Source organism: Cutaneotrichosporon cavernicola (assembly GCF_030864355.1).
Source record: "Cutaneotrichosporon cavernicola HIS019 DNA, chromosome: 7a".
Classification (NCBI taxonomy): Eukaryota; Fungi; Basidiomycota; class Tremellomycetes; order Trichosporonales; family Trichosporonaceae; genus Cutaneotrichosporon; species Cutaneotrichosporon cavernicola.
Window position 1 is genome coordinate 457,543 of NC_083399.1, and position 15,178 is coordinate 472,720.

Sequence of the window (15,178 nt, forward strand, 5' to 3'; positions counted from 1 at the left end):
AGGTGATGACGATGACAGATGAGTGGTGGCAAGTTGTGAAGTGTGAGGGAAGTTGTGAAGTGTGAGGTGTGATGCATGTGCTCGAGGACAGTCGCGTCAACCAAACACAGCCGGGACCAAATCACCATTAGAACAATGACGTTAGGATCTGTCTAATGCGTCCTTGATTGTAATTTGTACACATTTGAGTGGCGAATTCACCTCCACATCAACATTCAACTTTTTCCGCAATCACGATGAGCAACGATGGTGAGCTGGCCAAACATACGATAGAACTGACGCCAGTGGTGAAAGGTACATTATCCCGCTTCGTCCCTAATGACAGCGCTAAACGAGGCGAACCGCAAGGTCAGGGCGAGCACGCGCGGCCTCTCGCAGCTCGTCCCGTCGTCTGGCCCTTCGGCCGGCCCAGTGCCTATAACCCCAAGTGGACTGGGGGATATCTTCGCCGCCCTCCTAACGCAGCTCAAGACTACAACTACGACCCTCGCACTGGCATTCAAGCCGCCCCTCTCGCCTGACGCTATCAAGCCCTACGCCGACCGACTCGAAGACCAAGTCGCGCGCTCTGTCTCCTGTGTTCTAGCTCTGGCCGGCGCCGCGCCTCCCAATGCCGGCTCGAGCGCGTTGGTGGAGACCTGGAAGTCAGGTGTGATGGATATCGGGGAGGCTGTTGAGGCGTTCCTCGCTGTCATGGAAGACGCTGCTCGGACGGGAGCCGTGGACAAGGAGGGCGAACAGAGCCCGTACCTCGCTCATACGGGGCTCGTGCATGCCGCCATCGACCGACTGGCTTCCAACTTTCCCCGAACTGAGGGAGAGGCTGTGGGGAGAGTTTGGGAGAGCCAGAAGGGGACGATGACGGATGCGTGGGACGAGTTCAAGGAGATGCTCGAGGATGATGACGAAGAGGAGGAAGAGGACTTTGGGGATGATTTGGATGACGAGTGGGGTATCCTCGAGGCCCCAATGGCCAAGCTGTCTGTGGGAGAGCGGAAACGTGCCGAGGCTGTGAGTAAAGACGTTGTCGAGCTAGGGAATTACCGCTCATCCCAGGCCAAACCTGTCCTCAAGCTGCACCAGATCCTGCATGCCACCATCCCCCGCTTCCTGCCGCCCCTCGTACTCTCGCCGGAGGAGTCGTACGCAGACCTGTTGTCCGCTGGCCAAGTACACGTCGGGGCACTCGACGACGCCGTGTCTTCCTTCCATCCAGTCCAGGACTCGCGGGAGATCAACAAAGAGGTCGACAAGCTCAACATCGAAGGGCGGGCGCTGGCAACTGCGTTTGCTAGTCGTCTCGCCCGCGCTGGACGGGAACACAAGACGTACGCGGTAGCTTTCCAGTTTGTGACGCGATGGGAGGCCAAGCTGGCCGAGGAGGTGGCAAAGTGGGAGGAGAATAGGGTTAGCTTGACCGAGCTCGGGGACGCGCTCGCGTAAACTGTAGATGATATATTCTTGCTTTCCAACATCGACGCATTTGGTAGGCTGCTTCTCAACCCATAGATCGCTGCCGTCCACAGCTCGTCACCTCACGTAATGAGTGGCGTGATGCATATTGAGTAGTGGTACACCTCTGTCTAGCTAGCTCTTCTCCCTGCTCCGGGCTTAGTACACGTCGGAGACGATACCGGTGCCAACAGTACGGCCACCCTCACGGAGGGTGAAGCGCGAGCCGGCCTCAAGGGCAATGTCGTGGACGAGCTCGCCAACCATCTCGACGTTGTCACCGGGCATGACGAGCTTCTCGTGGACGTTGGCGGTACCCTCGGGGAAGTGAAGGGCGCAGGTCACGTCAATGGTGCGGATGAACAGCTGTGGGCGGTAGTTGTCCATGAAGGGGGTCAGGCGGCCACCCTCCTCCTTGGAGAGAATGTAAAGCTGGCACTTGAACTTCTTGACGGACTTGACGGTACCGGGAGCGGCGAGGACCATGCCGCGGCGGATCTGCTCGCGCTTGACACCACGGAGAAGAGCGCCCATGTTGTCACCAGCCTCGCCGCGGTCGAGCTCCTTGTGGAACATCTCGATACCGGTGAGGGTAGTCTTGAGGTTGGAGCCCATGCCGACAATCTCAATCTCGGAACCCTTAGTGATGGTGCCGCGCTCGACCTTGCCAGTGGCGACCGTGCCACGGCCCGAAATCGAGAAGACGTCCTCGACGTACATCATGAAGGGCTTGTCGAGGTCACGCTCGGGGAGGTCGAGCCAGTTGTCGGCAGCGTCCATGAGCTCCTGGATCTTGGTGGCACCAATCTCGGGGTTGCGGCCCTCGAGGGCGGCAAGAGCCGAGCCCATGACAATGGGCGTGTTCTCGCCGTCAAATTCGTACTCGGAGAGGAGGTCACGCATCTCCATGTCGACAAGCTCGAGCATCTCGGGGTCGTCAACCTGGTCGACCTTGTTGATGAAGACAAGGAGCTTCTTGATGCCGACCTGGCGGGCGAGGAGCAGATGCTCACGCGTCTGGGGCATCTGGCCGTCGGTCGCCGACACGACAATGATGGCGCCGTCAAGCTGAGCCGCACCGGTAATCATGTTCTTGATGTAGTCGGCGTGGCCAGGGCAGTCAATGTGGGCGTAGTGGCGGTTGTCCGTCTCGTACTCGACATGCGAGGTCGAGATGGTAATACCACGAGCCTTCTCTTCGGGTGCCTTGTCGATCTGCGAGTAGTCCATAAACGTACCACCGCCCTTCTCCGAGAGGTGCTTGGTGATGGCAGCGGTAAGAGTGGTCTTGCCGTGGTCGACGTGACCGATGGTGCCGATGTTGAAGTGGGGCTTGGCGCGCGAGAAGCGGCCGCCAGCCTCAGCAGCGTAGTTGCGGACGGCTCCGAAGGCTGATGTTAGCAAGAGCGAGAGAGTAACATCAGAGAAGCGGATGGCAACGGGGCTGGTCGCAGCGGCGAGCACAACGAGCAAGATGAGCACCTATATCCAAGCGCGCCGCTCAAGCACGCGACGATCCTACACATCGCTTCGTAGACCTTGAACGCGCAGAACCAGCCAACCCTTGCTTACGCCACCCTCCAACCCATCAATCTACTCACTCATGGGGGTAAGCATGGCGGCGCGAGCAACCGAGGGGCGGGTGTACGCGCGCGCGGCCACCTTGGCCTGGAGCGAGGCGGCGAGCGGGCGCGCGACTGTTGTCAGCACGTCATCACAACTTTTGACGACCTCCACAGCGTTTCGCCGAAGGCTGTCTGTGCCCAGAGTCACAGGCAATCTTATTCGGTACGCGTGCAGAGGAAGCCAGAAGCCAGTACCCACCACGGAGCTCGGTGCGCGAGGCAGCGGCGATACCGGACTGAAGGCGGGACCTGAGCATTTTTGAAAGAGGCGAGCTAGACGGACGGAACGGCGAGCGAGAGATAAGACGTCGTGAGCAACATCTCATCAAAGAGCCCTTCGGAAACGGGTCCGTCCGCAAAAACGCCGGTGTGGCACGCGTGGAAACCATGTTTTTTCCACATGGGTGAAGCGTCACGTGAGCACAACCTAAACCTCACCGCTGGAATCATCGTCATGGGAACCGGGGGATCTGGACAAGGGCCCAAACAGGACATGCAGGACGGCGTAAACCTGAGTCGTGCAGGATGTGTCCCCAAGATAACACGAGACAGTCGTGCTCCAAGTGAGGGTATGAGAGGTATGAAAGTTGTCTCGGTCCGTTGCAGCAAGTCGAGGTCGTCTAGAAGGAGCGCCGTTGGAGATGGTGAAACGGCCCTGATGAACCCTGTGGCGTGTAGCGGCGCATCCCCAGTCTGGCCGGGAGGGGAGAGGGATTGAAACAAACGATGGAGAATGGGGCACACCTTGTGTGGGAAAATAGTCCGGCACATGCAGCCCACAAACGTTGCTCATTGCTTAACCCGAATCATCATGTGAACAGCGGGATGAGGATGACGGCGTACGTAGCCTCCTGGGCCGAGGCTCATTTGGAAGCATCTGGAAGACATTCTCATTGAATCAGGTGTCGAGGAATGGGGTCAAGGAAGATGAAGACAATGGATGGGAGCCGTTGCGGGCAGCCTGTGGTGCCCGTTATTTATGGGATGCACGACCTGCAAACAGGGCTTTGCGCCTCTCGCGTACACATTTTGAGTCCCCCAAGTTAGTGGAACGCATCCTATACGTCTGGGATCTTATTTCTTCTCTTTGCAGTGTCTAGTCAAGGCTGTATTCATCTTGAAACATCAGTCCCAAGGTACAGTGTCGTTGAAAAAGTCTTGAAACTGCTGCTACAGCTTCCAAGGGAAGCAGCCCTAGTAGCCCTCGTTGCTCGTTGGCCTACCATGGTACGCCCAGTGGTCCAAGCCGACCCTCAACCCAGTCAGATAGAGGTGAGTGTAAAGGCTTAAAGACTGTTTGGATGACACTGCATGTTGGGAGGGATCTGGGTGGTGCTCAGTCGACGACCAGGTCCATAATCCAGCTTAGCGATGCTAACAACCGGAACGACGGTCGCTGAGAAACCATTCCTACTGTATCATTGTCAAAATCATAAACGTTAATTCTCGTTGTGAATACAGTATATATCTGCTTCCAACGAGCACGACGAACTAGGGCTGCCGCCCCATTGTGCTGCCGTAGAATACGGCTTGTGTGAACGTCACAGCTAGTTGATAAATAGGCGAACCCACCATACGTACCAGTTGATGCTTCCACTTGCTCCTTTCAATCCTGTAGCAGCTGACAAACTCCAATCTGCAATATCCCCAGGAGCGCCGCACAATATACATTTTCAATTATACAAATGCGTGGCCCGCTCGACGTCACATGGCCGTTACGAATCGTAAAATAGACAGCGCCAAGTCCGGGCTGGCCATGCGCTCAGCGCTGTCCGTGTCGCCGAGACGGGAGTTGCAAGAAAATATCGATACACAGGCTGGAGGGCCGGACTCCTCCACACCGTATGCAGATTGGATCGTTCCCAACTATTATTCTTGGGAAACACGGGACAGAGGGAATCAATCCGTGTATTGTTCACAAAAAAAGGATGGGGGACCGCCAGCGGGCCCCGTCAGGCCGGCGATGCCGCCGACCCCAGGCCCTGTAGCCTGGGTCGCAGCGCCAGACGCGGTGAATGCTGGGCGCGGAGTAATAGCGTTCTGATCGAGTGGTGCGACAGTGCTGTACGTTGCCGAGGCTGTGTCGATGGCCAGTCGAGGGTTGTGGTGGCTCTGGAGGTCCTTTGGCTGCAGCGTGCCGGAGCCGAGGAGGTTGGGACTAGGACGAGCGAACGCGGCCCGCCGCACGCAAGTAAGTGTCACATAGTCGTCGACCCAGGTCTTGATGAGCTGGAACCAACCAAAGGACATGTCGGAGCGGAGTGTCTGCGGAGTCAACACTATGACGAGCTACACTCACCAGAAGCCGCATCACCTGGGAGGTGAGGTATGATGCCTTGGGAATGATAGCGCGGATGTCGGAACCGTTCACTGTAGCCTCGGCTTGCCCGACGGCCCCGTCGACGCACATAGCGAGCAGCTCCACAGGGTGGGCGGCCAAGTCGGCGCCAACCTCGTTGAGCCAGTTACCGAACGACCTTATGGCTGGTTCGAGCAGCTGCTCAGAGCAACCAGACGCCATCGTCGACTGGCGAATAACAAAATTGGCGTCGAGCATCCGCCAAGAGTTGCGCATGGCTGCGAGGTGCTCAGGCTCGGCAAGGATGGGCCCGATTGCCGTCGTGATTTGGTGTAGGTCGAGGAAACGGGCAAGGAGCTGCCCGACCTGGCCACTCAGCTCGATGATTGGGCGAGACACCTCCGTAGCCAAGCCGCCGAGGCTGTCGGCAGTCATCTTATCAAAATTAGCAGCCATGATGCCGAGGGCGGCATGGGCGTTTGGCGGGATGGGGCCCAGAATCTTGTCCACCAATGAGAGAATAATGTGCTAGAAAATGTCAGCACGTATGCACACATCGAGGCTCACGTCATACGACATCGCCATCCCATCCACAATCATGGAAGCAAGGGGAGGTTGGGCACATAGCTGCAGCGTCTCTGGCGCTTGTGCCTCCCAAAAACTACGGTACTGGAGGATCAGCTTGTGATAATGAGGTTGCCACATACGTTCTGCTGGAAGGAGTCCAAGTCGAGCTCGGCTACGCACCGCCCCAGCTGCTCCTGGGCGACACAAAAAGATTGCCAAAATGTGACAGTGATAGGGTCGACACCAGCAGACAGGCCAGGAAAAGGAGGAGTAGGTCGAGGAGCGCCTGGCAGCGAAAACGGGATGGCTGCGGATGCATCAGATGAAACACCCGACGCTGTGGGTGTGAAGTTCTGTGGCATGTGGGCAGGGCGTCCAGACCGGATTACGAGATGCTCATCCTGTGAGCCAGACCGCGAGCGGTCCGCAGGGCCACTCGGTTGGGAGCGCGGAAAAGGGTGGGCGGAGTACGTCATGCTGTGGAAAAGTTAGCTCTGGGGTCTGGAAGTAGCGCTGCCAGGGGTAGTTGCCTCACCCTTCAGATAGTTCCGCAAGTTCGTCGTCCTCTTCTTCCTCCGTTTCATCCTCGGTCAGAACGTCACCACCGTGGTCGTCCATGCTGAAATCTCCGTCTTGTGGCGCAATGTGCAACTGGCCGCTCGAGTCGCCATACGCGTTGAGGCGATGGGCTTCGGTCGAAATAGCCGGGCGCAAAGAAACGTAATGATATTTGCTGAGACATGTCAGCAAATGCGCCCGAGATGAGATGAAGGACAATATACTAACCTGTTCCCCCGAACTCCCAAGCGGCGGGTGCGTATTCCTAGAAAAGTCGAGCGTACGACCTTTCCAAAGGAAGCAGAGTTGATGGGCCGGAGACCAAAGTCGTTACACGACATGGTGTACGAGTGGTACAGGCCTTGGCGAGGAACGGTGAACCCATTGACGGGTGTGTAGCTCAGTTTAAGCCTGCAGGTGTGTCAGCCGCCAAAACCGGACGAAGAATTTGGATCCGAAGTGCCACAACACATACCATCGCTTTGCCCACACGGCCCTTGCCTTGCCATGCTGGCACGGACTCAGAGCTCGGACCTGTTCGGCCTTGTTTGAAAGGTCAGCGCGGATGGCGGCCTCACGCTCTGCTGCTGGGCCGCCGATGTCCAAATCCTGTTCTAAAAAGTCAAGGCTGTTTGAACTCTTGCCCAACGAAAAGGAACGAGCACGGGAACGAGGAATTGGCTGTCCCATCTGCGGGAGGTCGAAAGGGGTCGAGCTTGATCTGGGACGGTCAGAATGAAGTAGCTCGGATTTAATATCCTGGGGAAGACAACATCACATACCGGCGATGCTCCAAAGTCATCTGATTCATGTCGCCAATCATTCCGCCAGACCAGGGTCCTGGGTAACCCGGCTGGCCAGGCGCGTTGTAGATGGACATGAGCTCTTCATCCTCAGACCTGGGGAATGTGTAAGTAACTTGTCGCGACATTTATGGTAAACACTCACTTGAGGGAAAGCGAGCCGGACCGTGAGCTCTGCACTTGGTAAGGGCTTGGACGGGTGACACTGCGGCGATCGTGTGGCGTTTTGCCCATCGTTGGATGGAACCCCTGGTTCTGTTGCATTAGGGAAGCGTCCATAATACCCCTACCCCACAGGCCCACTAGGGAGTGCGCAGCTCACGCCTCAGTCGCGTTTTTCGGGCGCACTCAAAGGACGTCACCTCGAGGTATGCACTCCAACATCATGTTACTCACAGGAATGACCATGGCAGGTGGACCAATGGGTGACCGACCGATGAGGGCTGGTTGCAAGGTCGCAGACATAGGAGTTGGAGGCATGCCAATTCCCACGCCGAGTCCGATGCTAGGAGCCAGAGCCATGCCCGGATGCGGAGGCGGCATCCCAGGAGAACTCAACATGGGCTTGGTGTCTGGAGGGAACATATGTGTGGGAGGAGGTCCATAATCGGGGTTTGGCGTGAGGCCAGGTGCGACGTACATTCCTGGTGGTGGGGGTTCTGGATGACTGGCGATGGAAAAGCCGGTCGAGGATGAGAGTGATGGGAGAGACGCAGTCGAGAAAGAATGGCTGTGTCCACTCTGACCGCTGGGAGTATGCTGGTGGCCAGGGAAGCGTCCGTGCGCCGAGCCAGGGGGTCCGCTCATATGCACGTCACCTCCAGGGCCGCTGCTGCTACTCGTTGGCCGATGATCAACGTTGACTGCGGCTCCTGGATTCGTGAGGGATTGGTCGCTGCTGGCAGGAGAGAAATGTGGCAGACCTCCCCCAGGTGCTTCGAACGCGTGGAGAAAACCAGGCGACGCATCCACCCGCCCAGGTTGATAATCACCGGGAAAGGGACTGTCGCTAGTGTATTCTGTCATCGCGCCACGTCGACTGGGTCACTAGGGGCGCGTGTACGTGCTTGCACGGCAGGCAATCCAGTGGTGTGTGAGGAGTGGGGCGGTGGTGAGTACGCCTATGATGCGCAGGCGAGGTGGTATCAAGGAAGACGGGCCTGCGCCGAGTGCGACCGGATGAGATTGAGGAGCGGGAGAGTGGAATGAGCCGGTCGCGCTCGGAGATGGGAGTGAAGGGAAGAAGCGCTTCAGATGGCCCCGATGCTCAACAAAGGTTGGTTGACACTTTTGGTTTGATAGTTTGACAAAGGTAGAGGGTTCGAGGTGACGAAGTTGGGAAGTGGCGCGACTGGACGAGATGTCGGGCACAGATCGTCGTTGAACACAAAATGCAGGGTGCACTAGGTAGGCAAGAAAAAACAGTTGAAGTCAATCGTGAACCAGCACTATTGACGTGTCTGTCGAGACTTGACAATGCCCTCGCTGGTCTGTTGTTGTGATAATGAAGGAGCAAGTTGCAGACGATCAACGTGGACCTCGGTCGAGACAGTCAACTGCCGCCACTCAAACCTCTGCTAGAAACTGGTCAAGGGGAAGGGGTTCTTTGGATCGAACGCGCTATACAGCAAGCAGCAAGACGAGATGGATCAAGGTGCAGGCTTGGACCTCGTACTTGATGCAATCAGTCCACGGGCCAGAGGTGCAACGCGCCAGGCACTCGGTCCAAGGGGGTTGCGTTTACTGCCAAGGTGGTTCGAAACCTTTGTCTGAAGTTAGCCCGGGGTACTTGTATCACACCTAGAGTTGCTTCGTCTCTGGATCTAGTGCACACACGTACCAAGATGACGCTCCAGAGGTCAAGACGAGACAGGTGATAGGATTGAACCGAATGTGTGGAGATGGTTGGGGCCGAGGGCGCAGATAGGGGGCAACAGCCTGTCGACAGCGAACCCAGGACCTAAAGGGACAGGAACCGTAAAGCCAACTAGCTGTCTGCAAGTGTGTGGAGCACTGGGTACTCTAGCAACGTTGCGTGTGTGTATGGTACGGCGTGTGAGCTGTTTTTGATATTGCAGGCGCCGCAGAGACACTCGTGTTGTTGACGTGGTGGTGTCAAGGTTGGCCGAGGAAGGACAAGTTGTGAGTGGATGTGTGGAGTGGAGGGCAAAGTGGCGGTGCCAGGCGAGCCTACGGCTGAGGAAGGTTGACTTTGGGTGAAGGTTGAGGGGTGGGGATTGCTTTCAAAGCTGGATGCAACCTAGTCCGTCGCAGACGAAGAAGTGAGGTTGCGTTCCCGAGTAGGGCTAGCGGCCTGCGGAACAAGTGTAACTGGATGGGTTGAGATGGATTGTGGAGGAAGAAGCAAATGATGACAGCCAGGGTATGTTGTGGATGTGCGGTTGTCTGTCAATCTTACCACCAGTCTGCGGTGTCTGCTAGGTTGTGTGGCTGCAAGACTTTGGGTACTGTACTTGGGATACCGAGGATGATGATGTGCCTTCCGAATGGAATCCAGCCTGAATGCAAGATAGGGGCGCTTCGACTTTGGCCCGAACTCGAATGACTCTTGATTGTTCTTGAAAGGTAGACGTAACGATAGGATATGCTCCTGGTTGTAGGCGGGAGGGAAGGGGGAGGAGGTTGCTTACACCGTCCAGAACGGCCGATAGCCAGGGGTAATGTTAGAGGTCTATGATGCCGGCTGATGGATGGTTGACTGTTGGCTGGCTCAAGGCCTTGAGCCATTGAGAATTGAGGGGAGCGGCCACCTTGAGTCATACCCAGGCTTGTGCCTGATGAAGGCGCAAGGCCGGTGAGTATGACAACCAAGGTGAAGGAGGAGAGGTCGAGTAAGTGAGGTACCAAAGGGGAGGGAGGACGGAGTTGGGTAGAGGGGTAGAGAGGCAGAGGAGGAGGAGGAGGGGGAGGAAGGTGCCAGAGGGTAGTGACTAAAGAGGAGGGGAGGGAGGGAGGGGAGGGGGAAGCAAGGGGGGAGAAGCAGAGTGGGATCAAGGAGAGGATTGAACGAGGGGGGGGGGGGGGGGATGTGATGCGGTCACAGAGGCAAAGGCAAAGGGGTGGGGGCTCTAGTAATAGACTATGCTATAGAATCAAAGGGTAATGAGAAGGGTACTATGAGAGGGTGAAGCTTAGGTACAACTATCTCTTTCAGGTACGAGTCTGAAGGGACAGGGGAATGAAATCTAGACTACTGTACACTGTAATCCTATCAAATGCTCATCACACTAAAACTATACTCTATACACAAAACACAAACAAAGTTCATTTTGGCGCAGTCTATCCGCCACCCCGTCGGCTACCTCCGTTCACTTGTCCGACAAAACAACTTGACGTCGGCCCGCCATCAAGTCCAGGCTCTAGGGTGAAGTAACAGTGGCTTGACATTGTTTTGCAGGGTCGAACGGGTGGCCGAATGGGTGGTGAGGACAAGGGGAACAGGATGATGGGTTGGTGAATAGGATGCGGGTTGAGTGGTTTGAGATCAATCGATTGAGAGTAAGCGCGCTTGTCTAGGGCGGAGCCCGGGGGCGGGTATGTCAAAGATGAACAAGAGGTGGTTGGCGTGGCGTACTCGGACTGGGTGCGGCGATGGGATGGGATGGGATGGGATGATTCGGTGCGGTAAAAGGGGGATAGGAACATGTGTGTTGAACAGGAAGACGAGGAGAGGAAATTGATCAAACGGCGGCGATCCCCACGCTCAGTTAATACCCTTTAAACCCTGTGTTTCCCCCTTGTTTGCTTTCCCAGTCATTCTCCTTTGGATGAGCACTCGAGGTTCTGACACACGGGGTAATTCAGGGTAAAAATGGCCAGATATATCTAGAGTAAAAGAACGTCACCTGCTGCCGTAATCTCTTCCAAGAATTATCAAGTACAACAGACTGATCCATCCATCTTGACGTAACACCCTTTATAGCTACATGATCCAAACTACTGACAAGTCGACTAAACAGGTCCTGGTTCCTACAAACAGCCGCTCAAAGTTTGGACCTCATTCACTTCCGGTCCACACGAGTTCAAGCTAGTCTAAACTCTCCGCGGCACATTTACACTACAATATACAATACAATACAATACAATACAGTACAATACAAATTGACCATTATTAGCCAAATCCGATCCCAAAACAAAACCCGATCAAAGCGGATCTTGCATCCGGCATCATCCTCCATCCTACATACTCCAACGGAATGGAAACTTGCCGCTGCGATCGTGGGGCACACGACAGTCTACAGCCTACAGCCGACATCCGACATCTGACAACCTAGCGCCACCTGCGGATGCAGAGTCCTATAAGTCACGAGCCTGCAGGGATAGCAGGGTCACATCGATAATGGCCGCGAGGACGTAATCATGAACCAAACAAGGTTAAGCAGTGCGGCATGGCCCAATGACTTTGCCCATCAATCGGTTGTGGCCGCTTGACTCGTCTTTTTTTCTTTTTCTTTTTTTTCCGTCGGCCTTGTGCTTGAATGCTTGTCGGGTGGGCGTGAGGCGGGCATGAGGCTTGAAGCGTGAGAGAGGGCTGGTCTGGGTGTGGCATGTGGCATGTGGCATGTTGCATGTTGCATATGGCATATGGCACGTAACGGAGACGGGCTCGGGAGCCAGAGGTCAGTTCCAGAGCTGGCCGTGTGGATGAATTTCGTGTTCTAGGCTTCACAAACCATCCCACAGTTGTACTGTACTCTTACAAAGGTGTGTCAGATGTAAAAATCCAGATGGGTCAAAGGCTGATACACCCGAGGAACACCGAGTCCAGACTTGTGCGTGCCTGTGCCTTGGCACCGTGGCTCTGTGGCACGGCTGCTACATCTGTACGGCAGATGACCACACTTTGCCACGGAGGTGACATCAAGCACCAAGTGGGCATTAGTTTAGTAGGTTGTGCGGGGTCCGGGGATCGGTTGGATGTTGTTAGGATGTTGGGTTCGTTTCAGATCCCCACTAACCCATCCGGCCCATCCGCGGCGGTTCGAGGTTGACTGCTCACCTCACCCGCGGAAAATGCTCTCGGCTGCTAGTTGCTCTCCGGCTGCTAGTTAGGTTTCTCTGTGATTCCCTCAACTCGTCCTCATCTCCAGTCGTAACTCGCATGCCAACCACCCCATAGCGCCCACCCAACTAATCTACCCTCCCCCCCCCCCCCCCCCCCTCAAACCAACTACTTTAGTCCCGACCCAAACTTGATCCAGCACCCATCCCATCCAAACTCTACCAAAGGCACATATGAAACTTCCGTTAGGGGCCCCGTTCCCGCCTAAACCCAACTTGAGCCCGTCCCATCCGGTCCTAGCCCGCTCCGATGTTATTGTGTCACGCATGATATGATGCATAGTTGGATGATCCATTCACCGGCACCACCATCGTCCCACTCGTGCGCGGAACTGCACAGTCGAACAGGGCGGCGAATGCATCCCCTCTACCCACTACATCCACCACTTAAGCGGCCTGAGCGGAAACCTTCTCGAGGAGAGCCTGCGGCGTTAGCGTCACGATTGCTCATACACCGAAGGTGGGGGGGGTGGGCGGAGGGGGTGGGTAAGAGATTGTAGATTACGCCGATCCAGCAGATTCCGTAGTCTGGTGCCTCTTTTCTTCTCGAACCCAGGCAGGCCGGCAGGCCTTTGCGACACTCACGGTGAGCTTGGCCGGAACAGCGCCAGTGAACTCGTCAATCACCTGGCCGTCCTTGTATGCCTTGAAGGTAGGCATAGCACGGATGCCCTCGGACGTTGCAACCTCCTGCGTCATGTCAGCTCTGGCTCCAAAAATAATCGGGATTCAATCAGCTGTCGTCCCAAACGATAGGCCGGGTTCAAACGCCGGCGCTCTCGTGAGCTGTACGATGCAAGCTCGTGCTACGCATCCGCGGCAAACATTCTGACACAACCAACACGTGCCTCGCACAAGTTGGCCGTTCCAGTGCCCGAGTTATCGGCAGAGAGTGGAATGCAGGAACAAAAAAGAGGCTGGTGGAGCGGGTATGCGCTGGCTGGCAGGTTGCGGCACCCCCACCGGCGGACCGAATAGCGCTCCGCAACGCCGCACCACATACGCCGCACAGGCGGAGTGGTTAGTGTTTACCTCATCCGCCTGGCAAAGTGTCCGGTGGATCGTCCGACACCCTGCCCAAGGTCCAGTTTGCGATCAAAAACGAGAATCGCGGGAATTGTCTTACGCAATGCGCAAAAGATCGTTCTATCATGTCAAGCTGGAATGGATTCCGGCACAGGTGGCCCGTAACTGGTACGTCCGAAATGCCCACCGAAACACGGAATGCAGGAGCCGCGTGGGGAACGGGGATGTGAGAGGAAGCAGGGGCCAGGAGTGGGCTGACAGTAGCGTTTCACACGAGAGCTATTGCACGCGAGTGGAACGGGCCTGTCACGCCGTCGCATGCAACGGACGGGGCTGGAGAGGTCTGCTCAACAGGCCGGTCACGTCGTGTGTATTGCAAGCTGACGCCTGTTGGGAGACGATTAACGAGACGTGTTTCCACTTCTCACACCCAAGAGGTAACGGTGAACATGAGACGCGTCGCGTCGTCACGAGAACCAACGCGTCGAACCTTCTTGTCTCATGAAACGCGTCCAACAAATATCCAGGCCTCCTTAATGCAACGTGACCAAGTCCGCGATCGAAATGGCGTTGCTACACCAGCACGTGGATGCAAGGTTGAGGGACGCGACGCGTAAACGCGGCGGGTCCGAATCGCTAACCCGCCTTATTGTCCAACAGTCTCACTCCACACGACACGTAACGACACAACCAGAATCTAACACTCACAGGCTGCTCCTCAATGTCAACCTTGGCAAACTTGACGTTGGGGAACTTGGCCTCGAGCTTGGCAAAGTGGGGGCCGATGAGCTTGCAAGGACCGCACCAAGTGGCCCAGTAGTCGACAACGACGACGTCGCCAGAGTTGATCTGGTGTGAGCGCGTTTCATGGGCAATGGTGTGAGATAGCAGAGGTAGACAGGCGGAATGGGGTGCTGATGGCTACGCAGCTGCGCGAAACGCTGTGGGAAGGAGCAGAGGCTGGGGCACTGCGCGGTGCCCTGTGGCATCCACCATCCAGTGTGGAATAAGTGTTGGTCTCCTTCATCCACGAGCTGTCGCTGGACTGCTCACAAAGGCCGGAGCGCGCAGGGGCGCTTCCCAGCAGGCCAGCCAGCCTCAGTGCGAGGAACCAAGAAAGCGAATGGAAGCCGTCGTCTCACTGCTTTCGAGCAAGCAAGTGCCTGTGCAGGCAATCGAGGTGGAGAAAGGCGAAAGGCACCCCGACCCTTCAAACGACCTGTGCATTTCGCTTCGGGGTGTTTCGGACCCGATCCGTTACCGGCGGCGGCGTCGGACTTGTGCCAAGCGAGCACCATCCCGTTCCGCACAGCTGTCCGCCCGGCGCCCGTCTTCGCGCGCCAGCGACTTGATTAATTGAATGTAGCCGCTGCATTGCGCCCAGTCGCTCTACCCCTTGGGCACGCCATACTCTCATCCGTCCTTGAAGCGGCAAGTAATACCGCACTCACGCCCACCCGGCCGTTCTCCAGCCCACGTTCGCCGCCTCCCACAGCGACCCAGCATCCTCCACCCATCTCGTACACTGTACTCACGAGCTGCTTGAACTCGTCTGCGGACTCGATAACCTTGACCATTTTGACTGATGTTTGGGAAGTGTTGGGTGTGGGTGGATGGATGAGAAATGTGACGCGGTGTTGATAAATGAGGAGGTGAGGACGTGAAGACGGGATCAGATTCAGATTGGGTAATCCGGGTCGGGCTCGGCTCGGCGATCGATCCGTGAGATGGAATCTGTACAGTAGCTTCTTGGGATCTTTACGAGG

At 56.4% G+C, this 15,178-nt stretch overlaps 4 protein-coding genes across 4 annotated transcripts; 1 reads left to right on the forward strand and 3 right to left on the reverse strand.

Moving 5' to 3' along the window:
- Positions 1 to 236: 236 nt before the first annotated feature.
- Positions 237 to 1,443, forward strand: CcaverHIS019_0701770 (uncharacterized protein; the record flags this gene model as incomplete). The annotated part of the gene is made up of 4 exons (XM_060603592.1): positions 237 to 249; positions 286 to 294; positions 326 to 1,011; positions 1,057 to 1,443. 4 exons carry the CDS (start codon positions 237 to 239, stop codon positions 1,441 to 1,443), a joined length of 1,095 nt encoding a protein of 364 aa, XP_060459870.1.
- A 168-nt stretch (positions 1,444 to 1,611) lies between these two features.
- On the reverse strand, positions 1,612 to 3,334 carry TUF1 (uncharacterized protein; the record flags this gene model as incomplete). The annotated part of the gene is made up of 3 exons (XM_060603593.1): positions 1,612 to 2,843; positions 3,054 to 3,149; positions 3,277 to 3,334. The coding sequence occupies 3 exons, from the start codon at positions 3,332 to 3,334 to the stop codon at positions 1,612 to 1,614; spliced, it is 1,386 nt and encodes a 461-aa protein (XP_060459871.1).
- Positions 3,335 to 4,976: 1,642 nt separating this feature from the next.
- Positions 4,977 to 7,538, reverse strand: RFX (uncharacterized protein; the record flags this gene model as incomplete). Its single annotated transcript, XM_060603594.1, has 9 exons — positions 4,977 to 5,342; positions 5,377 to 5,904; positions 5,944 to 6,045; positions 6,084 to 6,420; positions 6,479 to 6,676; positions 6,730 to 6,912; positions 6,977 to 7,222; positions 7,284 to 7,400; positions 7,450 to 7,538. 9 exons carry the CDS (start codon positions 7,536 to 7,538, stop codon positions 4,977 to 4,979), a joined length of 2,166 nt encoding a protein of 721 aa, XP_060459872.1.
- Positions 7,539 to 12,773: 5,235 nt separating this feature from the next.
- CcaverHIS019_0701800 (uncharacterized protein) lies at positions 12,774 to 14,989 on the reverse strand (the record flags this gene model as incomplete). Its single annotated transcript, XM_060603595.1, has 4 exons — positions 12,774 to 12,809; positions 12,972 to 13,076; positions 14,121 to 14,261; positions 14,948 to 14,989. 4 exons carry the CDS (start codon positions 14,987 to 14,989, stop codon positions 12,774 to 12,776), a joined length of 324 nt encoding a protein of 107 aa, XP_060459873.1.
- Between the last annotated feature and the right edge of the window lie 189 nt (positions 14,990 to 15,178).